General features: G+C 47.0%; 1 protein-coding gene across 5 annotated transcripts in view; it reads right to left on the bottom strand.

The window, feature by feature from the left end:
* CLASP1 (cytoplasmic linker associated protein 1) overlaps positions 1-26,363 on the bottom strand; it is a 484,411-nt gene that overhangs the window by 441,148 nt on the left and 16,900 nt on the right. For all 5 annotated transcript variants that reach the window (XM_030210422.1, XM_030210418.1, XM_030210420.1 and 2 more), the window contains exon 2: positions 1,243-1,730. In XM_030210422.1, the coding sequence (XP_030066282.1) occupies positions 1,243-1,437 (195 nt within the window). In that variant the 5' untranslated portion in view covers positions 1,438-1,730. The remainder of the gene's footprint in view (positions 1-1,242; positions 1,731-26,363) is intronic.

The raw sequence follows: 26,363 nt of genomic DNA, 5'->3' as shown, positions 1-26,363 counted from the left end.
TTCCAAATAAATAAATTACAAAGAACCATAACCTGAGAATAGTCCTGACAAAGGTTATTTTAAACCAAAAATACTGCCTGCAAGCCAGACTTAGAGCTCTGTTTTTTAAGGTGCGCTAGTGTTTTTACCATGCGCTACAAATGCTACCACACCTCAGCGCAGCTTAGTAAACAGGGCCCTTAGTATCTTAAGACTAACCCTTATGTTGGGTTTACCTCCAAACTTTCCTTTGTTTTTCACATTTACCCCCACCCCGTTTACTAAGCTGCACAGCAATGCCAGCACAGCCCATTCAAAGTGAATGAGCTATGTCAGCAGTAGCACACGGCAGCCGCTAGTGTGGCTTAGTTCACTAAGCCACACTAGCGGCTGCCGTGTGCTACTGCTGACACAGCTCATTCACTTTGAATGGGCTGTGCTGGCATTGCTGTGCAGCTTAGTAAACAGGGGGGGTTAATTTATCATCATCATACTTATAAAAAAAAAAAAACCAACAACAACAACAATTGCATAACAGGCTTCTCCCGTTCCCATCCCACTTCCAAGCTTTACTTTCCCTCTAATGTTTTCTTTTTTTCATGCATGTACATTCTAGGTGTCATTTACTAATAAATAGCTCGTACACACTAAAAACATTAGCACTCCATAACTATTTGCAAATGGTTCCCCCCTATGAAGAATTGCAGTTATGCTCTTCCAATAATAATGGCCTGGAAGAGCCCAAGCTTTCAAATCTCAGAAGTCAAGCAAGCTCAGGCCTTGCTAGTTGCTGGATGGAATGACACCAGGGAAGACTGGTTGCTGCAGAAAGGAAGAGTAAAGGCTATGATCAGCTATCTACACCCAAAAATGGGTAAAAAAAAAGGACAGCAGCCTGGGCTGCTTTAGTTATAGTGAAGTTACCTTTTCTTAAGAATCTTCTTCCCCAAGGTCATTCATGAACAATTTATTACTGTGTATGTAATATTGTGAACAGCACAGCTGAATTCAGATACATTACCTAAAATTTATAGTAATAAGAATGGATAAACCTTGCAAGTCCTTAGAACAATTCCTCTCATTTGTCTGCACAGCTAAAGTGCTAAATGGCCAAATCTGAATCAATCTGATTTTCTGACTGGTTTAAATAGGTCTATGATAGTACTGCTGTTTTAAAACTGCATGAAAATACACCACTTAGGAACAAAATCATTTCAAACTCTATTTACACACAGAGTCTTCCAAAATAAATCTGGACGTTACCTTAAAATTGCTAGAGTTTACCCAAGAAGTAGCTAGCCCATCCACCATTTTGTCCAGTATTGTCTGGTCATGATCAAGTTCTGGAGACTTCTGTTTATCCAAGACATAATCTATAAGTTCTTGGCCAACCTGAAGCCGCTTTCCAACATCTTTCTGTTGTATCTGTGTTAACCAGTGATCCATGCCAGGCTCCATGGTTTTCTAGTAACAATACAGCACCGGCAAAAGCAAAGCCAGGGGCCAAGAGGCCTGACAATCCCACTAAGTAAGTATCCTTGAGGTTGCCTCTTTGTTCGATGAAGGTTATGGTGAGTCTGTGTTTCCAAGATGTAATCCAAGGAATGACAACAATTCACCATGTGTGTGGGAGGAGCAGCTGGTAGGATATTAAAAGTCAAATTCAAATAACTAGCAAGGGATGGAGTTCTGAATGCCACTGCAATGCAATATCACTGGGTCCAAAATACTTCATAATTCAATAGCCCATTCTGAAATAATAAAAAAAGAAGAAAACAGCATGTAATCCCATGTTAAGAACATCACAAACAAAATTTAACTTTAAAAGAACATAAATTTGAGATTTCTTTCTGTTACAGACAAATGTGCAAACAAGACTTCCTATACTTTAATCGTCTATAAAATTAAATAGATAAAATATTAGCCAAAACTTGTCCATTTCAAGCTTTGAAGGGAAAGGAATTATCAACGTGGGTTACCATTAAGATGTTTATTTTATTACCAACTCATGCTACTTTAGCACAGGTCCAGTTTTATGCAACGACATCGAGGGCCCTGTTTATAAGCTGCGCTATAGGCGCACTATTGCTCGAGACACCTATACGAACATAACGCACCTTAGAAAACAGGGCCCCTAGTTACTAATAACCAGAGTCAACAGTAAAATAGCCCATGTTCCATCAAAGATTTCAGTACAATTACCTGGTTACTTGAAAAATGTAAGATGCAACCTGGAAAATTAATATGGTGGGGAGGACTATGATCATTTTTAGTTAGATACCTACGACCTCCTTCTACAAAGCCAAACTAGCAGCTGCAGGTGTGGTAATGCCAACACAGCTCATTCACACGGCAGCCACTAGCACAGGTTTGTAAAAGGAGGCCTAAGTCAAGTAACATTTATTTTTGTTACATTTGTACCCCACGCTTTGCCACTCATGGCAGGCTCAATGCGGCTTACATGGGGCAATGGAGGGTTAAGTGACTTGCCCAGAGTCACAAGGAGCTGCCTGTGCCTGAAGTGGGAATCTAACTCAGTTCCCCAGGACCAAAGTCCACCACCCTAACCACTAGGCCACTCCTCCACTGTTGCTACTATTTGAGATTCTACATGGAATGTTGCTATTCCACTAGAAGTCGGCCCTTGCAGATCACCAATGTGGCCGCACAGGCTTCTGCTTCTATGAGTCTGACGTCCTGCACGCAGACTCACAGAAACAGAAGCCTGCGCAGCCTTCTACATGGAATGTTGCTAGTGGAATAGCAACATTCCATGTAGAATCTCCAATAGCAGCAACATTCCATGTAGAATCTCCAATAGTATCTATTTTATTTTTGTTACATTTGTACCCTGCGCTTTCCCACTCATGGCAGGCTCAATGCGGCTTACGTGGGGCAATGGAGGGTTAAGTGACTTGCCCAGAGTCACAAGGAGCTGCCTGTGCCTGAAGTGGGAATCAAACTCAGTTCCTCAGGACCAAAGTCCACCACCCTAACCACTAGGCCACTCCTCCACTGTTGCTACTATTGGAGATTCTACATGGAATGTTGCTATTCCACTAGAAGTCGGCCCTTGCAGATCACCAATGTGGCCGCGCAGGCTTCTGCGAGTCTGACATCCTGCACGTATGTGCAGGACGTCAGACTCACAGAAGCAGAAGCCTGCGCAGCCTTCTACATGGAATGTTGCTAGTGGAATAGCAATATTCCATGTAGAATCTCCAATAGTAGCAACATTCCATGTAGAATCTCCAATAGTATCTATTTTATTTTTGTTACATTTGTACCCCGCGCTTTCCCACTCATGGCAGGCTCAATGCGGCTTACATGGGGCAATGGAGGGTTAAGTGACTTGCCCAGAGTCACAAGGAGCTGCCTGTGCCTGAAGTGGGAATCTAACTCAGTTCCCCAGGACCAAAGTTCACCACCCTAACCACTAGGCCACTCCTCCACATGCCAAATCAGGTCACAAATCTGCCTGAGGTCTCAGAAAAATTAGTATTGTAAGACTGTCTGAGAAAAATTATGAAAATGAGAAGAAAAAAAGTTTGCATGAGGAACATTTTAAAAATCAAAATTTTCTGGAATTTCTCAGCTCTTTGGCTAATTAGGCAAGTCACGATTTCCCTCTACTTCCAGAACCTAGCTGTGACCAGCTAAATGTAACCATGCAGTTAAAAGCCAGAAAAAGAGCTAGACAACATCCTGGAAACCATCTGTGATGAACAATGAAGATCAAACATTACAATAATGGAATTACTCACCTAGCTTCAGCTCAAGAGCTACGATCAGGTAACTGTGCTTTCTAGCATGCAGCGGATGCAGGTGGTTTCCAGATGCTAGTTACATCACCGCATGTTTCAGATTCGTGAATGTCTTTGCAAGAGCTACCCAGTGATACGTATCAAAGTCGGGAGTCAGCACCAGTGGCAAAAAGACACAGGTGTCCTTTTACTAAACCGCAGTAAGAACTGACATGCGTTTACTGCAGCTTAAAATGCCTTACCATGGGGTGCACTCAGGCATCTCATGGTAATAGATTTTATTTTTTAGCACTGGTCAAGGGGAAGCAGGCATGTACTGTTCTAATCGGTTAGCGCAGCTACATCGGCGCACACTAACCGATTAGCAATCGTTAGCGTGTGAGCCCTTACCGCCTACAAAATGGGAAGGTAACACATGGCCAAAATGGGAAAGTAGCACATGGCCATTAATTAAAAAAATAGAAAACAACCATTTTACCCATGCAGTAATAGCCGTAGCATGCAAAAATAACCTGTGTAAGCACGCACTAAGGTCACTTTTTACCACAGTTTAGTAAAAGGGCCCCACAATGACTTACCATTACTAAAGTAGGAGGAAAAGGTCAGCGCTATGGCTGTTTGCATCTCAGGGATGTAATTACTGTTTAAAATGTTAACTATTTAAATAATACAATGATACATACAGATAAAGCCAGCTGCAGGTAGGGCCCTCACATCCCCCCCCCCCCCCAACGTACCCGCATTCTCCCATTTTGATCTGATGTGCCTCCAGGCACACCGACAAAGGCCCAAGCTTGCCACAATGCGAAGCACCACACAGCACACCAAAAAAAAAAAAAGAAATCTGGAATCTACACAGAGATGCCAAGTTACCCAGCACAAGGATATAGATTTTGGGATAGTCCTGGATTTCTGATCACCTGGTGCATTATGGGACTTGCAACACCAAATTTCAATGTGCAAAATCAGAGACTACAAATCCTACATAAGGTAAAATTATGTATCATACCTGATAATTTTCTTTCCATTAATCATAGCTGATCAATCCATAGACTGGTGGGTTGTGTCCATCTACCAGCAGGTGGAGATAGAGAGCAATCCTTTTGCCTCCCTATATGTGGTCATGTGCTGCCGGAAACTCCTCAGTATGTCGATGTCCAAGCTCCATCCGCAGGACTCAGCACTTAGAGAATTACACCCACAAAGGGACACTCTGCCCAGCTCACCACCGCCGAAACGGGGGAGGGGAATTAACCCAGCTCATCCCCACACAAGTGGGGGAGGGGAATCCGTCCAGCTCATCCCCGCGGAGCGGGGGAGGGACACCACACCCGCCGATGCGGGGGGGATCTGGCTTATCCTGCAACCGCAACCGCGGGAGGAGCTGACTGACCCTAACACCGCCGAAGCGGGAGAAGTACAAAGCTGCCCTACTGCCGCACGAAGCGGGAGGGAGCGCCGGCAGAATTTAAGTCTCAATCCAGCCCCGTAAAACGGAGGGGAGAGGAATGCAGCAGCTCACTGTAACACAAATTCGTCTCAACTCTTGAAGAATCCATTGAAAAAACTTGAACACGAAGTCCTCCTGAACAGGAACTGAAGACTAAACTTGAACCTGAAATGCAACCAGAATATAACCAATACAGATATCTGGGAGGGACTATGGATTGATCAGCTATGATTAATGGAAAGAAAATTATCAGGTATGATACATAATTTTACCTTCCATATCATCATGCTGATCAATCCATAGACTGGTGGGATGTACCGAAGCAGTACTCACCCAGGGCGGGACATTGAAATCCCTGACCGCAACACTGAAGCTCCAAACCGGGCCTCCGCCCGAGCAGCCACAGTCAAGCGGTAATGCCTGGAGAAGGTATGGGCCGATGCCCAAGTTGCCGCCTTGCAAAAATCTCTTCCAAGGAGACGGACCCGGCCTCTGCTATCAAGGCCGCCTGAGCTCTAGTGGAGTGAGCCTTCAGCTGGATAGGCGGCACCTTCCCCGTGGCCACATAAGCCGCTGCAATGGCTTCCTTGACCCATCTTGCCACTGTAGGCTTAGCAGCCTGCAGACCCTTACGAGGACATGCAAACAGGACAAACAGATGATCCGATTTCCGGAAATCATTGGTCACTTCCAAGTATCTGATGATGACACGTCTCACATCCAGATATTTGAGAGCAGAGTATTCCTCTGGGTAGTCCTCCCTACGAAAGGAAGGGAGACAGAGCTGCTGATTCACATGGAAGCGAGAAACAATCTTGGGCAGGAAGGAAGGCACTGTGCGAATAGTCACTCCTGCCTCAGTGAACTGCAGAAAAGGCTCTCTACATGAGAGCGCCTGGAGCTCGGAAACTCTTCTGGCTGAAGTGATAGCCACCAAAAAGACTGCTTTCAACGTCAGGTCTTTCAGAGATGCCCTCGACAAGGGTTCAAAAGGCGGCTTCTGCAAGGCTCTTAGCACCAGGTTGAGATTCCACGCAGGCACCACTGAGTGCAGAGGAGGGCGCAGGTGATTAACTCCCTTGAGAAAGCGCACCACATCTGGCTGCGAAGCCAGGGAAGCACCCTTCAGGCGGCCCCTGAAGCAAGCCAGAGCCGCTACCTGGACTTTAAGGGAACTGAGCGACAGGCCTTTCTCCAGACCTTCTTGCAGGAACGCCAACACTGAAGAAATTGGAGCAGTGAAGGGAGAAAGTGAGCCTGCTTCACACCACGCTGCAAAGATACGCCAAACCCTGGCGTAAGCAGTAGAAGTAGAGCGCTTCCTCGCTCTCAGCATAGTGGCGATGACCTTGTCTGAGAAGCCCTTCTATCTCAGACGCTGCCGCTCAATAACCAGGCCGTAAGACCAAAGGGGGAGGGATCCTCCATCACCACGGGACCCTGATGTAACAGGCCCTGCTCCACTGGCAGCCGCAGAGGATCGTCGACTGAGAGCCTGATCAAGTCTGCATACCAGGGACGTCTGGGCCAGTCCGGACCCACCAGGATTATCCGGCCCGGATGCTTTGCCACCCGGTCTAGCACCCTGCCCAACATGGGCCAGGGCGGGAACACATAGAGAAGCTCTTGTGTCGGCCACTGTTGGAGAAGAACATCTACTCCCAGGGATCGAGGGTCCCGTCCTCTGCTGAAAAAGCGCGGCACTTGGCAATTGGCCGATGACGCCATCAGATCTAGGCTCGGCTGGCCCCAGCGCTTCGTGATGTCCAAGAACGCCTGAGCAGATAGCTGCCACTCTCCGGGCTCCAAGGTATGGCGACTGAGAAAGTCCGCCTTGACATTCATGACTCCGGCAATGTGGGCTGCTGACAGCTGTTCCAGGTTCGCTTCCGCCCACTGGCATAGATTCATGGCCTCCTTGGCTAGAGGGGCGCTCTTGGTACCTCCCTGGCGGTTGACATAGGCCACAGCCGTGGCATTGTCCGACAGGACCCGTACTGGCTTCAACGCCAGTACCGGGATGAACTCCAAAAGCGCCAACCGAATGGCTCTGAGTTCCAGGAGGTTGATAGACCACTTTGCCTCTGCAGGAGACCAGAGCCCCTGCGCTGTCCTTCCCAAGCAGTGGGCTCCCCAGTCCGACAAAGAGGCGTCCTTCGTGACGACAATCCACTCCGGGGTCACCAGAGGCATTCCTGCAGACAACTTGTCTGTCTGCATCCACCAGCTCAGCGCCTTGCGCACTGCTGGGTCCAAGGGAAGGCGCACAGCATAATCCTCCGACATCGGAGTCCAGCGCTGCAGCACAGAGTGTTGTAGTGGTCTCATATGAGCCCTGGCCCAGGGCACTACTTCCATCGTGGCCGTCATAGAGCCCAACAGCTGCACATAGTCCCAAGCCCAAAGAGGAGAGGCTACTCGGAACTGGTCCACCTGAGCCTGAAGTTTGACAATCCGATTGTCTGGCAGGAACACTCTGCCCACTTGGGTGTCGAATCGAACTCCCAGATACTCCAGGGACTGAGTCGGGCGCAGCTGGCTCTTCTCCCAGTTGATGATCCACCCCAGGGAGCTCAAAAGAGCAACTACCCGGTCCACAGCTTTGCCGCACTCTGCATAAGAGGGGGCTCGGATCAACCAGTCGTCCAGATAAGGATGGACTTGTACTCCTTCCTTTCGCAGGAAGGCCGCGATGACCACCATTACTTTGGAGAAGGTCCGCGGAGCAGTAGCCAACCCGAAAGGGAGGGCTCTGAACTGGAAGTGTCGGCCCAGGACTGCAAAACGCAGAAAGCGTTGATGAGGAGGCCAGATGGGAATATGCAGGTACGCTTCCTTGATGTCCAAGGAAGCCAAGAACTCTCCTGCCTTCACTGCCGCTATAACAGAGCGGAGAGTCTCCATGCGAAAGTGCCGCACTTTCAAGGCCCGAATGACCCCTTTGAGGTCGATGATAGGCCGGACAGAACCTCCTTTCTTTGGTACCACAAAGTAAATGGAGTAACATCCCTTGCCAATCTGATTTTCTGGCACCGGAATGACCGCACCCAGGCGTATCAGGTTGTCCAAGGTCTGCTGCACTGCCACAGCTTTGACCGGAGACTTGCAGGGAGAGAGTACAAACCCGTCTCTTAAGGGTCGGCAGAACTCTAACTTGTAGCCGTCTCTGATGACTTCCAGCACCCAAGCGTCTGAAGTTACTCTGGTCCACTCGCCCAGAAACGAGGACAGGCGTCCTCCAATCTGCACTGGGCCATGGACCAGGACCCCGTCATTGGGTACGAGACCCTGGGGGAGGACCGGAGGGCGTACCTCTGGGACGGCGGTCTCTGCGAAAGGAATGCTGCTTGGGGGAGAAGTTCCTTTTGAAGGAAGAGGGGGCAGAGGAGCCCGACTTGCCCGGACGGTACCGACGGGCTTCCTGAAACCGTCCTCTGGAGATACCGGGGCGAGCACTAGCCCGAGCCCTGACCTCTGGTAACCTCTTGCCCTTAGACGTGCCGAGATCGGTCACGATTTTGTCCAGCTCGACCCCAAAGAGCAGCTTGCCTTTAAAAGGCAACTTAGCCAGGCGGGACTTAGAGGCGTGGTCCGCAGACCAATGTTTCAGCCAAAGCCAGCACCGCACAGAGACTGTCTGAGCCATGCCTTTAGCCGAGGCTCTCAAGACATCATACAGTAAGTCTGCCAAATAAGCCAAGCCCGATTCCAGGGCCGGCCAGTCAGCCCTCAAGGAAGGATCCGAGGGGGAAGCCCGCTGCACCAACGTCAGGCACGCCCTGGCCACATAAGAGCCGCAAACTGAGGCCTGCAAACTTAAGGCAGCCGCCTCGAAGGACGACCTTAAAGCCGCTTCCAATCTTCTGTCTTGGGCGTCCTTTAGTGCCGTGCCACCTTCCACCGGCAACGCCGTTTTCTTAGTCACCGCAGTGATTAAAGAATCCACGGTAGGCCAAACAAAGGCCTCACGCTCACATTCAGGCAAAGGATAGAGGCGGGACATAGCCCTAGCCACTTTGAGGCTCGCTTCCGGGACATCCCATTGAGCCGAAATTAAGGTGTGCATGGCATCATGCACGTGGAAGGTTCTAGGCGGGCGCTTCGTCCCCAGCATAATGGCGGAGCCAACAGGGGCTGAGGGAGAGACGTCCTCCGGAGAGGAAATCTTCAAAATGCTCATGGCCTGCATTAACAGGTTGGGCAAATCCTCTGAGCGAAAGATCCGTGCTGCAGAGGGGTCATCCGCTCCATCCGAGCGGGAATCCGTCTCCTCCAAGGAATCCCCAAAGGACCGTTTGGAGAACTCAGATACGCTGCCCTCATCTACATCAGAGGAAACAGCGTCCTCTAAGGCCTGGGCATCCACCAGAGGGCATTTACTTCCGGGGGCCTCAACCCCTTTATCTGACAAGGGAGAAAGGGCAGCGTTCTGCATAAGGAAGGCCTGATGCAGCAGCAAAATAAACTCGGGGGAGAAACCCCCCAAACTGTGCAATTCAGCAGCCTGGGCCACAGCCCTAGACGCTCCCTCAACCGGCGCTCGCAAGAGCGGGGGAGAACCATGCTGCGCATCCAAGATGGCGTCCGGCGCGACACTCCACGAAGGAGCCGCGCGGGAAGAACGGCGCTTAACTTTAGCCGCTTTTTTGCCGTCGCCCAAATCAAGGGCAGCCATGGCATGAACGTCTCCCAGCTCAAGGGCGGCCCAAGAAGAAGCCGTCCGAGCAGAGTGGCCGGCCAAGATGGCGGAGGCGAGCAGCGGGGGATGGGCGTTTATGGCGGGAAAAACCGCCGCGCCGGAGGAAGACCCGGGACACTGACCGGCCTCCAAACTGACACCTAACAAGGGCGAATCAGACTTTAAAACCCCCGCATCCCCGCTAGAAGCGCACACGCGGTCCGGGGAGCGATTCTTCGCGCCCTCGCCCTCAGACGCCATAGGCCACGTGGAGATCAATCGGGGAACCCCCTGCCCGCTATAAAAAGGTAAAAATTACCTGCTTCTCGCTCCGAGCTGTAACGACCTGGTGTCCCAGTGAGTAGCTGCAATAAACGTCGAAATAAACGCCCTTAAGGACGTTCAAATTTTTTTTTTTTTAACGGAGCCAGCGGGAGGGGGGAGAAAAGGAGGGACCTGGCGCCACCAGGTTTGCACTTGCTCAAGAAGAGCCCTCAACCCCAGGCACTCAACAAAACCTAAAAATTAGGCTTGGAGGCCTAGCCAGAGCTGCTGCTGTGTGTGACCACCACCTGCTGAGATAGAGAACATACTGAGGAGTTTCCGGCAGCACATGACCACATATAGGGAGGCAAAAGGATTGCTCTCTATCTCCACCTGCTGGTAGATGGACACAACCCACCAGTCTATGGATTGATCAGCATGATGATATGGAATATACAAATCCATCTATATGGCTGGATTTAGTTATCTGGAATCTAAATGGTGGAACTCAATACCCAAGGTCACAAGAAGCATTACAAATTATCTCCAGTTCAGGAAAGAACGAAAGACCTACCTCTTCAAGAAATTCTATGGTTAACTATTCGCCATACTGATGTTCTAAACTACTTTGTAATTATACCGCACCTATGTAACATCGCCTAATTGTAAATGGTAAGCCACATCCATTGCTATAAATTCAATCAATTGCAAATTATAAGGCACTTTGAACAAAAAATTGCTTTTGGATAATAGTGGGATACAACAATGAATAAACAAATAAATAAAATGTAAGTTCAAAGCCAGGACTGTCCCAAAATCTCCAACCTTGAACTGGATGACAGCATCTCTGCCTAAAAGCAGACTCTACCCTAGCTGCCCGCAACAGTGCTAAGAATGTTCAAAACAGTTAAATGACTGAACAGTAAGAATTTACTTACCATTCACTCATTTAATATTTACATCCCCACTGCTGCTGTGATCCTCAGCCAAACAGGATGAGGAATGCTTGACGTATTATTCACAGCTTTTACCTAGGAACGAGTGCTAAACATCACGTATCAGTCCCTTTAAACAGCCCTTAAGTAGAGGAGTGTGGTAGCCGTGTTAGTCCACTCTTAAGGTTATCAATTTTGTTTGATTTCTATTAACAGCCCTTAAGTAATTGGTTTCTCCACACGTGGAGACTAGTGGTGCCGGAGGACAAACCAATCATACGAATGCACAGGCAGCTGAAACAAACTGGCTGAAAGAGTTCTCCAAGTCCACCAGCTAATAAGTGAGGAACCAGGTACTAACAGCCCTTTTACTACTACTGCTGCATGTCACCACACCACTGCCTGTCCTCTGACTCTTGACTATAATGTACTTACAGGGCCCATGAAGCGCGCCCTCTTTTTTAAGTTTGGGCCATCACAGGAGGAAGTAGGGGAGCGCGCACAGCTGAAGGCTCACCTAGGGCTGTGGTCTCCAACATGCGGCCCCAAGTCCTCGGTTATAGCTCTCAAATGGTCAGAAGAAATGGTCTACACTTCCTCCCTCTCTCTGCAGTCTGCATCCTCTCACTCTCAGGGGAAGCCGCCGTTTGCCCCAGGATTGGTAGCATGGAATTAGAAAAGGTTCAAAGAAGAACTACCAAAATGATAAAAGGGGATGGAACTCCTCTCGTATGAGGAAAGACTAAAGAGGTTAGGGATCTTCAGCTTGGAAAAGGAAAAAAGACAGCTGAAGGAGGATATGACTGAAGTCTATAAAACCCTGAGTGGTGTAGAACGGGTACTACTACTACATTTCTATAGCGCTACTAGACGTACGCAGCGCTGTACTTGAACATGAAGAGACAGTCCCTGCTCGACAGAGCTTACAATCTAATTAGGACAAACAAGAGATAATAGTGAAATATGCTATTCGGTACAGCTCTACTATTTACTGACACACGTAATGCCAGTTCACTAATGACTTGGCGCATTATTTTATAAAAATATAGAAGTGAATTGATTTTTCACTCTTTCAAAAAGTACGAGGACCAGGGGATGCTCAATGAAATTACATGGAAATACTTTTAAAACAAATAGGAGGAAATATTTTTTCACTCAAAGAATAGTTCAGCTCTGGAACTCGCTGCCGAAGGATGTGGTAACAGCAGTTTCCGTATCTGGGTTTAAACAAGGTTTGGACAAGTTCCTGGAGGAAAAGTCCATAGTCAGTTATTGAGATGGATATGGGGGAAGCCGCTATTTGCCTTGGGATTGGTAGAATGGAATGTTGCTATTAATTGGGTTTCTGTAAGGTACTTACAGACCTGGATTGGCCACTGTTGGAAACAGGATACTGGGTTAGATGGACCATTGGTCCGACCCAATATGGCTATTCTTATGTTCTCTCACCCGCCCAAGCCTCTCTGTAGTGTCCCGCCTGGAAACAGAGGAGGCGGGACACTACAGAGAGAGGCAGGAAGATCAGGAAGTCTTGTGGGACTTGAAACTGCAAGACTTCCTGGACTTCCTGCACAGCGTGGCTCAAGTATTTGGAAAGCCCGATTGCTGTGCAGAGCCAGGAAAGCCATTTCAGAGGCAGTGCTGCGAATAAGGAGATAATGCTGGTGACTATGAGAGGGGGAAGGGGGCACGAGTGTGACTAGCTGAAGGCTGGGGGGGGGGGGCATGAGAGAGACTGAGCAAGGGTAAGATTGAAAGGAGGGGTATGTGAGAGAGAGAGTGACCTGGGGAAGGTTGGGAGGGGGGTGCATAAGAGAGACTGGGTTAAGGCTGGAGAGGGGCGTGAGAGATTGATGGGGACCCAGGCCATGATGATATGTGAAAAAAAGAGGCAGTTGTTTTACCTATCAAAGAAGTGCTGTCACACAGCTGACAGCATGCTTTGGAAAGGGAGATTGCTGGCTCTGCCAGCGACTTGCAAAGGCACCTTGAGGTACTGATTTACTAAAGTTTCTTTGCCCAGGGATATAGAATAAGAAAACAGCCTTAGTAAATCAGTTTCTCAAAGGTATACTGCTGATCCGGGAAGAGATTCCCCAACTCTCTTCTCCCCCCACCCAACCCAAGAAAAAAATAAAATTCACTGCGGAGAACGAAATTCAAGGAGTAGGAGAGGAGGGAAGGCAACAGTTTTGCCATGCAAAAGAAAACTCAGAACAGGCTGGGAAGATCTACAATGGCCCAAACGATATGTAGCACTGTGGAAGCAGTTTTTGAAGCAGCATGTCAGAGATGGGTGCTCATAACAAGTTCTCTTTCTTCCTTTTAGGGGTGGGTGGGCAAAGGGAGGTGTCAGTTGGGTTGAGTGGGTATGAGTGTTTGTTGGATCAGATGGATGGACAGTTGTGAGGAGGGAACAGACTGGTTGAGGAAATCTGCAGAAGGCAAAAGTAGAGACTAATAGACGATTCACCACTGGAGACGTGAGTCCAACAGTCTTTATTATATCAGAGAAAGTGTTGAGGAAATCCGCATCATCTTGAAAGAGCCAAGGCTCTTTCATAATGCGTAACCCTCTGGGGATGCGTTTGTTATGTAAATATTGTATGATAGTAGCAAAATGTAACTCACTTTGTATCACATTCTTATTAAGTTGTATAACTTCAAACCATTTATCCTCCAAACTATCTGTATTGCCAGCATCTTCTTCCGAAGGAATGGTTTCTTGCAAAAGTCTTTGGAGACTTTCTTCATTAAAGCTCAACACATTTCCCCAAGGTTCGAAGGACACTGTTGTTCTTCAGAGAAGCAGACTAAAGATCAGAAGAACCAAAACTCCACAGGGATAAAGACACTCAGGAAACAGCAAAGGTGACTCTAGAAGACGATACGATAATGCTGTATAGTCTTGAGAGTTTATTACACATCAATAAAGACTCGACACGGTCGTGTTTCGGCCCTATGGTCTGCCTCGGCAGTCTATGCATCACTTAGTAATGGCTATGCATCCATCGTAATGCTCATTTCAATACTAATTGGCTCATTGGCATTAGTATACGATGCTCACTGTATGCTGCCACGAATAGAAAGCAGCTCACTGTACCCCTTTGTGCATCTCCCGCTAAATATCTTGCTCACTAGACCAGCTGGAACTGGTTGAAAATTCACATTGCTGGCATGGTAAGCTTTGTGCATCGGGGTCTCACTGTTTGCATGACAGGGTTTGCAATAGCAAAATCATGTTCCTAGTTTTGTTATTTCATTTGATTTACTAAATAATTGTCACTTACATCTTCCTTCCACTTTTATTTTTAACTGCCAGCATCAAATGCAACTGAGTAAAAAGTAATAAAGATTGGCAAAATTATTACTTGAGTATGTAGTAACTAGTTACATTTACTTAGCTACTACACAACACTGCTTTCCTGTTAGTGCCTGAGTGCTGATTAGCTCAGACACTGATAGGAAAGTCAGCAATACGCCGGTTTTCTGAGCCTAAGCCTCCCCCATCCAACCTGGTGGTCCAGCGGACCGCTCCCAACCCCCCACATATACCCGTAAAACATCCCTGGTGGTCCAGTGGATCCCCCTGCCCCCCAAAAAGAAATCAGCAGACCCCTTCCAACCCCCAACACCTAAAAACATCCCCGGTGGTCCGGTGGACACCCTCTCAACCCCCCCCCCCACCCCCACACACACACACACACACCCCTTAAAAAATCCCTGGTGGTCCAGTGGACCCCCCTACCCCCAAAAAGAAATCACCTGGTGGCCCAGTGGGCCTATCAACCCAACCAAGCAGCCACCGGTGAGACCAGGCCGGACCCCCTAGTTATCACAAAGTCCTGGTGGTCTAGCGGAATTCCCCTCCACACACCCTCAGACCTCTGCACACACCTTAGCATCAGAGGCAGGAGGACTGCCTACTCCCTCCTGCCTCTGGGTCTGCCTATTTCAAAATGGCAGCACCCAGTCCCCGCCCAGTGCATTCTAGGATGCACTGGGAGGGGCCTAAGCATCATATAAGGCATCAGGCAGGGGCATGGCACTGCCATTTTGAAGTGGGCGGGCCCAGAGGCAGGAGGGAGTAGGCGGCCCTCCTGCCTCCAATGCTAAGGTATGAGGTGGGGTCGGGGGGGGGTGGAGGGGCTTTTCACTAAACCACCAGGGCTTTTAGGGGTGACTAGGAGATCCTAGGGGGTAGGGGACCACCGGGTGATTTCTTTTTTGGAGGCAGGAGGTCCACCAGACCACCAGGGACTTTTTAAGGTATGTAAGGGGGGGGGGGGGGGTCGGGAAGGGATCCACTGGACCACTGGAGATGTTTTTAGGTGTTGGGAGGGGGTCCACTGGACTCTGGGGATTTTTTTTGTTTTGGGGAGGTCAGGAGGGGTCTAAGTCACTGGCCACATGCACAAGAGCTGTGCTTACTGCATGCTCAGACCCCTTTACCGACCGATGCACAACACTAACAGCATGCATATAATTTGCATGCTGTTAGTGTTGAGCATTGTTTTGTAATTCTGACTTGTTAATCAGCCGGTGCTTTTCTAGCACTGTTCCTTACAGCGCCGGCATTCTGTGCATCAGCCCTGTGTCAGACCAATGGTCTATTTAGACCAGTATCCTTTTCCTAACAGTGGCAAATCCAGGTCACCAGTAGTTCATAGTTCATTTGATATACCACATATTAGCAAAAGACTCCCAAAAAGCATCAAGGTTCCATGCTACTTAACCCTAGGGATAAGCAGCGGCTCTACCTAGGCTACCTTAATAACGGTTTATGTACTTTTCCTCCAGGAATTTGTTCAAACACCTTTTTTAAACCCAGCTACATTAACATTTTTAACCACTTGCTCGAGCAACAAGTTCCAGAGCTTAACTATTCACTGAGCGAAAAAAAATATTTTCTCCTATTTGTTTTAAATGCAACTTATTTGTACCCCGCGCTTTCCCACTCATGGCAGGCTCAATGCGGCTTACATATTGTATACAGGTACTTATTTGTACCTGGGGCAATGGAGTTGGAGTGTCCCCTAGTCTTTGTTTACTGTTTCAAAAAGTATAATCGATTCGCATTTGCCTGTTCCGTTCCACTCAGTATTTTATAGACCACTATCATATCCTCCCTCAGTTGAGTTAGGATTGCCCCACAAGTTCAGCAGAAGATCCCCTCTAATTCCACCTATTGTTACCCCAGTTAATACCAGAGACGTGGATATTTCTAGAGAGCCAGCAGGTTCTGTAGCGAGGCCAACAACTGGTCAAGAGACCTCTGCTTCAGTTGGTATTAAAATCCTAATTACTCATTGTGCTCCCTTCCCGCCCCCAAGAAAGCATGGATATTCCTCAAGCTAAAAACTTAGGGGCCCTTTTACTAAAGGGTTGCCATGAAACAACCTGGAACTACCGCATGGCCGCCGGCAGTAGTTCCGCCTCGAGCACTCGCCATTTCCGGCACTACGGAAAATAATTCCGTTATTTCTAGCCCTTACCGCCACCTCATGGGTAGCGGTAAGTAATCCCCCTTGCATGGCCACACGGTAAGAATAATCGTACTGAATGGTGTATCTTTTTACAACCTTTTTACCCACTGCAGTAAAAAGGGCCCTGGTGTGTGGCAAAAATGGTCCCTGCCGCTACCGCAGGGCCCTTTTTACCGGAGTTTGGTAAATGGACCCCTTGGAGACATTTCTTTGACTGATTTATGAAAACTGCAGAGTTACTTGGGAGGGGGGGGGGGGAAGGATTTCTACTGACCAACTGTGTGACTTCACTATACACACATAGGTAAACCTGAAGAAAAAGGACAATAGAACTGATACGACCGAATCGCTATTCTTTTTTTTTTTTTAGACTCTCAGACTTGTACTTTGCAAGCTACACAGCTTTCAGAAATTAGAGATAATCTTTTGATGCATCATAAAAAATTGGAAGCTACTGAAAATTCTGCTAGAGCAAAAAAAAAAAAAAAAAGTCTGTTCTTCCTTCATTTTTCTATAATGCAACTGCTTTTTCCGGATATCTTATTGAAAATTATATCCCCCCTGTTTACAAAGCCGCACGACAATGCTGACACAGCCCATTCAGTGTCAGCATTACTGCACCAGCAGCCGCTAGCATGGCTTTGTAAACAGGGAGGATAGTTAACATGTCCAGTGTGAAAGATATTGGGATTTCCAAACATGTCTCTAAACATTTTCTTTAATGTCAGGCTGACAGAGGATCCTGGAAATTTTGACCTTCCTGGGTTTTTGGAAACTTCACAGAACTACACTGCAGAAAGATCTACCCTCCTGGTCTCTTTTTCTTCCTGAGCAAGATAAATTGCTTGTGGTTAAAGTCTTACTTTAGGTCAGCGGTTCCCAAACTGTGTGCCACGACACACCGGTGCGCTGCAGAGAACTCTCAGGGGTGCCGTGGCGCATCGCTCCCTACTTTCTCCTCCCGCAAGTCTGGCATCTGCCACTTCCTGCTTCTTTCCCCCCCACCGCCGCTGCAGTACTTGTAGCTTACATTTTCGGGTGCTGGCAAGTCACACAGGCACTGCAAGAACTTCCCTCTGCTGTGTCCAGCCCTCGCAACAAGAAGTTGCATCAGAAAGGGCAAGACGTGGCAGACTGAGAAGGCACCGGAGTGCGTGTGTGAATTGCGGACTGCCTGAAAACGTAAGCTGCAAGCACTGCAGCGGCAGTGGGGAAGGAGAAGGAAGCAGCAGCGATCCTGGACCTGCAGGAAGGAAGGTAGTGGGGAAGGTGTGCTGGTGTAAAAGGGAGATCTATTTGGCAGGGGAGGATCCTGGATCTGAATGAAGGTAGGAGTGATGCTAGATTTGGGGAAGGTGTGCTGGTGTAAGAGGATGGGGCTGCAACGAACCAAAAAAGTTTGGGAACTCCTGCTTTAGGTGAAAATTTTACAGGCAGAAAATTCTGATATTTCCTGGCATAGCTCATTCTACACAGCTTCAGCCCAGATTCTTGCTTTGGGTGCTTCCCCCCCCCCCCCGCTTTTTACTTGAGATTCCCCTATGTTTGATAAGCTTTTAGTGAAATCAGTCTGTTTTTCAAGATCCTGTGCAGTTAGAGAAGTTTCTTCAAGTAAAAAAAAAAAAGCCTAGGTCTATTATTTGCTTTTCTTCATGTAAACAGTTTGGGGCAGTATAGTGAGGGTGTTGTTAGTGAATTATGTGGGTATGGGTTTATCTATTCTATTTGACAGGGCTCTCTAGTCTCTCCTCATTATCTGCGCGTAACAGAGCATATCACAGCTTAAAGTGCCTTACCGTGGGGTGCGCTGAGTCCCGCAGTAATTTTGGCATGTTTTGCGTTAAGTGGTTAGCACAGTTACATAGCCACATGCTCACCGATTAGCACGGGATTAGCTTATAAGCCCTTACCACCTACGAAACGTATGTCGATAAGTGCTTTCGCACTAATGGGAAAATTAGTTCATGGCCATTAATTCAAAAAATATAAAACTCGGCCATTTTACCTATGCAGTATAAATGGACTCAGTGTGCAGGAATGACCCTGTAAGCACACACTAAGATCACTTTTTACCACAGTTTGGTAAAAGGGCCCCTTAAATGTTTTTTTCTTTCTTAGCATGCTTTGCACTTTGCCATTTTTTATGTTCTTGCTATCTTTTGATTTTATTTGGAATATAATATTTCCCAAGTAACAGAAAAGTTAACGAGTAACAGACTCGCTTCTGTATTATTGAATACTAGTAAAAAAGGCCTGTTTCTGACACAAATGAAACGGGCACTAGCAAGGTTTTCCTCGGAGTGTGTATGTTTGAGAGAGAGTGTGTGTGAGAGACGGAGTGTCTGTGTCAGAGAGAGAATGAAAGAGAGACAGAGACTGTGTGTATGTGTGACAGAGAGAGAGAGTGTGATAGACAGAGAGTGTATCAGAGAGAGTGTGTGCCCCCACCCCCCTCTCGCAGGGTCCCCCTCCCCACCCCCACCTCTCTGGTCTCAGGACCCCCTCCAGCCATCGATGTCCAGCGACCCTCCTCTCCCCCTGCCCCCCCTGCAGCCACCCATGTCCAGCGACCCCCCCCCCCCCCGGCCTATCAAACCCCCTCGCCACCCCCAGCTGCCACTGGTAACGCTGTCCGGCCACTGCTGCTTCTCCTGTTGAGCAGCAGCGGCCGCTACAAAAAAAAAAAAAAAAGCAATAAATGTTTTTAAACCTGAAACGCGGCACCGTAGACAGCCATCAGGCATTGGCTGTCGGATCTGCAGCTGCTCCTCCTCTCGCCTCTCACATCGCTGCGCTCCTCCGGGGTCTTACTCCAGGGGCAGTGACGTGGAGGCGAGAGGAGGAGCGGCTGCAGAACCAACAGCCAATGCCTGATGGCTGTCTACGGTGCCGCGTTTCAGGTTTAAAAACATTTGTGGCTTTTTTTTCTTTTTGTAGCGACCGCTGCTGCTCAACAGAAGCAGCAGCAGTGGCTGGACAGCGTTACCAGTGGCAGCTGCAGGTGGCGAGGGGGTTGATGTGCTTGGGAGGGGGGGTGTTTGATGTGCCAGGGGTGGGGGCTTGGGTGATGCGCGGAGGGGGTGTTTGAGCAGCGCACTCACAGCTGATTCCCAGGCATGGGGAGGAGTAGGGAAACACGCGAAGCAAGTTGCTCCGCGTGTTTCCCTACTCCTCCCCCTGCCTGGGAATCAGGTGTGAGTGAAGTCAGCCTGGCTACGGAGCCTAGCTCAGCAACCCCAGGAGCCACAGACACAGGCAGCTACTTTAGAACGTCGGAGGTGAGAATTATTATATAGGATAATATTTCTAAATTTCTAACTTAAAAAAAAAAAAAAAAAAAAGAGAAAAATTGTAACGGCTCCAAAGAGAGCTGTAGTCCATGCTCAACCAAGGACTGTTTCTTTGATAGCTTGGCAACCCCCCCCCCCCTCCTTTACAAAGCCACGCTAGCAGCTGCTGGTGCGGTAATGCCAACACAGCTCATTCAAAGTGAATGGGTTGTGTCGGCACTGCTGTGCAGCTTTGTAAAAGGAGGGGGGTGGGTTAAGAAGGTTAAAATAGCACAGGAAAAAAAAGAAATCAGGGAAGCTGCACAAATGCAGACAAAGGCTCAGGGTGTTTTAGCCCTAAGAAGGAAGGGCTGATATAGCTGTAAGCCTTGAAAATAAGCTGTAGGAAACTATTCGACCAAAAAATAATAATAAAAATAAAATAGAAACTAAGGGGTCCTTTTACTAAAGGCACACTAAATGATAAGATAACCATTATATTCCTATGGGTGTCTTATTTAGTGCGCCTTAGTAAAAGGACCCCTGAATGTTCTTTGTGAAGACCTTTCTTTTTCAAAAATATTTCTTTTGAAAGGTTACAGCATTTCACTTATACAGAACAGTCAAGTTATCTAGTTCCTGAAGGGAACTTTTCAGTCAGACCAGGTTTGGAATTTATTTCCCAAAGCTGTTTGGTATTTGTAGTCTCTGATTTTACCTATTGAAATCAGTGCTGCGAGTCATATAATGCATCAAGAGGCAGTTGTCAGAAATCCAGAACCGGATAAAATGATAACGTAGCAGAAATTTTACAAGATAAGATTCAATTATCCAAGACAAAAAACGGGTGAGGTTTTGCTATTGATCCTATTTTTAAATGTATACCATCAAGTTCCCCAAACAGCACAAAACAGGTGCACTGTGCTGACAATTTCAGAATGCAAGAGAAACAGTGCAGAAAAATCAATTTGTTGCATACAGATAATGTGGGGTTATAGATCAGAGTGATGATGCTGAAGTAACTTATCCCAAAGAGGGAGCAGCTTAAAAAGAGGGAAGAACTGAAGACCTAGATAAAGCTGACATTTTCTCTGACTTAATAAACCTCATTGTGAAGTCATTCATATCTCTTACCATGTTCCCTGCCTACCAATTTGAACACTTTAGTGCCAAAACTGTCAATATATACAAACAAAGGTCAAACAAGTTAGTGCATTTGTATCACCTCTAAGTCCAGTAAAAAAAAAAAAAAAAGGTCTAGGTTTCAAAAGCACTGCTCCCTTTATCAGGTCAAAGCTATCAATACAATCCTATCCTATATAATAAAAAGCACCCTCAAAATTCTGAAGCTGACTCCGTGGCTTCAGTGAAGGGTTTGAAGCTTCTGAAATTCAGGCTCCATCTCTGTAAGCTCCGCCCTCGAGTACTTCCGGGTTCATCACAAGCAGAAGTAACCAACCACACGAGGTTTCTCGGCTTCAGAATGTTGGAGGTGCATTCTATTAAATAGGATTGGTCAGTTCCTTGAAACACAGCCAGAGCTCAGCATCCTGCACAGTAACGCTCAGACACCAGAGAGAGAGAGAGGGGGGGGGGCATGACACCAGAGAGAGGGAAGGAGGGGGGCATCTCTGTCACACACACACTCTCTCTCACAGTCAGTCACACTGTCTCTCACACACTCTATGTCTCACACTATCACATTCACTCTCTCTGTGTCACAAAGTCACTCACACACTCTCTTGGTCTCATACACTCAGTCTCACAGAGAGTCTGTGTCTCACACACACTCTCTCTCTCGCACACATTGTATCTGTGTGAAACACACTATCACACACTGTCTCACATACGCACTTGCACACACTCTCATTCTCACACACACACTCTCTCTCTCTCACAGACACACTTGCACCCAGACTCACTCTCTCTCACACACACTCGCACATTCACTCTCTCTCTCACACACAGTCACTCTCACATACGCTCTCTCAAACACACACACTCCGAGGAAAACCTTGCTAGCGCCCGTTTCATTTGTGTCAGAAACGGGCCTTTTTTTTACTAGTAATTAATAAACCTGTTATTGCTGCATATAATAAAGAATACGCTACAGTGAAAGCCTTGAGGGGTGAAACTCAAAACCACTACTGAAATGCTTAACATACTTTTCTATGACCACTAAGTATGCTGTAAACACTTTGCCATTCTTAATCATTCACTGGCCAAGTCTCTTGTAATAACCTAGGGCAGGCTTTCAGTTGAAATTAGTGCTTTTTTTTAAATATTCCAATCTGTGTTACTGTATTAGAACAATGCATAATGAACAAGAACAAACAAGAAAACCAAATTCTTGCATAGCATACCCCAAATAACACCCCCACACACATACCTTCCACAAAGTATCAGTCAATGTAGAACTGTGGGGCAGCACAATGCTTGGACTCTTATAGCCCTGTCCACCAGCTGAATAGAAATCCTGCCATGATTTTAGTGTTTATATGGCATTCAAAAATCAAAGCACTTTCCAGACACTTAAATATAATAATAAAAATTTGTGAATCCTGTATTCCACCTACTGCTCCGGCCTCCTTTTATAGCCTAGGATAAGGTTTCTGTCTGGGTGGGGTTGGAGGGAGCTCTAGACCACCAGGGGGTGCTGGAGGTCCACCGGACCTCTAGCCCTCTCTATCCGGGGGGGGGGGGGGTTGGAGGTCCACTGGACCTCCAGCCCCTTGTATCTGGGGTGGGATGGGGGCCTGCAAGCATGCAGATGCATGCTAGACAGGGCTCCCCATTCCTCTGCAAACCCTAACGCCAGCTCTGAGCTGGCATAGCGTTTGCCACAGCAGCACCCTTGTTTAGCCCGCTGCCTGCTGAGCATTGGGAAGGAACAGTTAATGCCCTGTTTAGAATGCTTTTGCTTGCTACAAAGTCAGAGCCGGCTCTGATCAGGGGATGGGAGCAAACGCCAGCGTTAGTATGGCGCTAAATAACACCCACATTTCTTCTGAATTAAATAAGATAAGGCACTGCAAAAGAGATACACTCACTGAAAGGAGAACACAAAACGTGTCCTCCCTGCTCTGCGGAAAAAACAAGACTGAGGGACCTGCGCTCATGGGGCAGGCAGAAAGACACAGTACATGTGCAGTGGGACACTACTAGAAAGTTCTTAGTCTCGCTAGTCAAGAGTCCGACCCAGGCTCCATCGGATGACATCACCAATCTATGAGAATATGAAGGCCTACTTGTCCTCGGAAAAGTTTGTTTACATGCATATTTATATGCTCTACACATGCCACAACACCTGGGAAAATACAGGCCATCAAAACATGCTGCATAATTTTCTGCTAGTTGTATTCTAGCAAAGGTGCTTTACATACATTCCTGCTGCCTAAAACTAGGTGGTTCCTTACAGAATGTGTGCTGAATTGTGCACCCATAACCATTTTGAAAAAGTTGGCTCCCAGGTGCACAAGGACAGAGAATGAGAAAACAGCCTTGGTAAAATAGGCCCTAAAGAACTGCAGCAAACCTCAGAGGAAACACCCCATCCCATTCTTCCTCAAAAGCAGCAAGGGTGGGAAATAAGGAGTGGCAATGGAAGTCCTACTTGCTGGCTCTAAGTCAAAGAAAATTTGTCAAGCCCCGTGCTAGGATGTGTAAGGTCCTGATAGGCAGTTCTCACCCCAGCCAGCAAGGGCTGCTGTGGAGCTCTTGGACTAGCTGTTAGTCCTCCAAGCTCTGTGGTCCACACTTCCTGCTAGCAGTCATCTTGTTTCCTGTCTAGGAGATATATATTTCCAGCCTCCAGTTTGCAAGAGTGTGGTTTCTTCCTTCAGATAGCCACTTTGTTGACAGTTCATCAAACCAAATCTAGTTTTCTTACACTCTTTCTTGTATGAAATTGCCTTGTTCAGGTTCCTGAATTCCTACCTATTCAGCTCAGATTCCCCTCTAAAGTTCTACTGTCTGTTTCAGTTTGTTGGTGCCAGCACCTGTTGTCAATCAGCTTCAGTTTCATTAGACTTCTTTGACAGCTAATTTAAAGTGCAGGTCTTTGGCACATTTCTAAGTGTTCTCAGCATCTGACAAATATGTCTGAGGTGAGTGACCCCCAGTTTGACAATCTTATCAGCAGCCTCTTCCAGCGATTACATTATATTTAAGAGAGAGTGGTCAGTCCCTCTAGTTTTATAAGCAGTCTATTTGCCCTTTCAGTTTTTTTACACTATAGTTACTTTATTATGTTTTCCTTACTAGTGTTTGTTTCTTGTTTGGCCCATCATACTGGTTCATGTACTAGTCTATGCTATAATATAAAGCACTGTTTTTGTTTTGTATGTTACTTACAGGGGTTTAGAGCCTTCCTCTTATAAAAAGTGAAGGTAGGTTCCTCTGGATGGAGGTAAATTGTAGAGCTAAATGCACACAATACATACACATGTGCTGCTTTTTTCAATTAATTGTAAATTGTATTTCATCTTTTTAAACTTGCTTGGAAATACAGATTTTGATTCAACATGTTTATTTGTTGCCTCTGATGCTAACATATGCTGGGCCAAGTTAGATGTCTTGTAATTGGAAAATGTCTTCTTTTAAATTTTAATTAATTGCCTTATTTTGCAGCCAGACTCCACAGTGCATTGGGTCAGGTGCTGCCATTATTCAAGATAGCACCACAAAGGCCAGAATAAGTGAATATCTTTCCTGCCTCCCAGCTGTTGAAGGTACGTGAGGAAGGGGTCCTGGAAGGAGTTGGTCTTGAGCTCTCAGTCAATTTTTTTGAGGGGGGGAAGGGTCTGCAAAGGGCTATGGGACACCAGAGAAATTGTTTGGTCGAGAGTTTCAGGGAAGGTATTTGAAATGTCAGGGGATGGTCCGAGTCCTACTGGGCCACCAGGGCATTTTGGAGGGTAGGAATAGGGGTCTGAAGTCAGGAAGTCCATCTCCCCTCTGGTCAGTGCTTGAGCCAAACTCTGCTCACACACTGAAAGGAAGGTAAACATTTTATTCACTAAGCACCAAATGTCTGCATATTATAGCGATGTGTACCTTTTCTTCTGACTTATCACACTTTTTAATGAAGCTAAATTTTTAGCTCAGACATTAGAATGCTGTGCATTGGAGCTTAGTGCAACATTCTCTGCCTGGGCAATAATTCCAAATAGAGAGGAAAAACACCATATACAGGACTCCGCTTTAATCCCCACATTTATTAACCAACCATGCTTTGTAATAACTAGTATCTAAACCACCAATTACACAATGTTATATATCAGTTGAAATCAAACATTAAAACTGGCTGCATTGCAGGGGCGAAACTACACCAATTGGTGCCAGTCTTTTTAGTTACGCTGCCTTCATGCTTGTCTTGTTTCCGCTTGGGACTCAGAGAACCTGCTTGCTACTGACATACCTCTCCTGCATCTGTAGCCCTGCGACTGCTGCTGATATTGCATGCAGGCATCTCTAGCCTGCCCTGCTCACATGGCCTGCACAGCTCTGGTCTCCTCTGCCATAACCTTACTGCACCAGACGAAGTGTGTGTGAGGCTTGTGCTCCTAGCACCCGGACTCAGAAACATGCAGCAAAGTTGGGGAGTTGAGTGCCCAGATTTCTCCAGCACCGTTCATCAGACCCCACTCCCACAATGGGCACTGCAAGGAGCCAGCTTGAGCCACCAGCACTCTGTATCATTTGCAGTACCTTCCGGGGGGGCAGCAGACTTCTAGGATGGGTTTCTGGGTGAGGGTGGCCCTACAGTGCCCAGGGGGGGAGGAGGGAAATTGGGAAATGGCAGGGCTGATACCTGGCTATGGAGAGGGGGATAGAGAAGGGCTGATGCTAGCTACAGCAGAAGGGAAAAGACATCAAAAGGTATTTACCTGTTTTATGACTATAGCTTAATCAGACATTTACATCTGTTATAAAGCAAAGCTTGAAGGATACTATGATGTGTTGAAATGTTTGCCATTATAGTAAGCTTACGCCCGGTCAAGTTTAAGATATGGGATAAGGTAACTATATTTTAAAATGTCGGCACTTCCATAAAGTAAGTGTGGGGTCTGTTGATGCAGGATGGTTATTGGGCAGATTATTTACTTATCCGTCATCAAGTGCACTCTATGGCATTATTTAGTAGTATTCCAAGTAACACTACTCATACCTATATACATAGTGCCTAACCAAAATGTCAGGTCTGGCTATGCCATTGCTGTATTGCAATGATGCTTTAATATACTAACCATTGCTGTATTGCAATGATGCTTTAATATACTAATCCCAATACAAGTAATATTCTACTCAGTGCGCACTTAGATTTGGAGAAGACAAAACACAGAACATGACAGTAGGTAAGAACCACTTACTCTGTTCATTCCTGCTGCACTGCAGAACCAATCTGAATGCCAGCCAAAATGTTTTGGCTCTAGTTTGGGTTTTTGTCATGTGTACATCCCCCCCACACACACTTACTTGTTTTGGTTTTCTTTTCTATCTTGTTTTTTCTTTCCCTTCACCTCTCCAGCTACAATCA

Source organism: Microcaecilia unicolor, chromosome 7 (genome assembly GCF_901765095.1).
Source record: "Microcaecilia unicolor chromosome 7, aMicUni1.1, whole genome shotgun sequence".
Lineage (NCBI taxonomy): Eukaryota > Metazoa > Chordata > Amphibia > Gymnophiona > Siphonopidae > Microcaecilia > Microcaecilia unicolor.
Note: the sequence above shows the minus strand (reverse complement) of the source record. Positions and strands in the feature narration are given on the sequence as shown.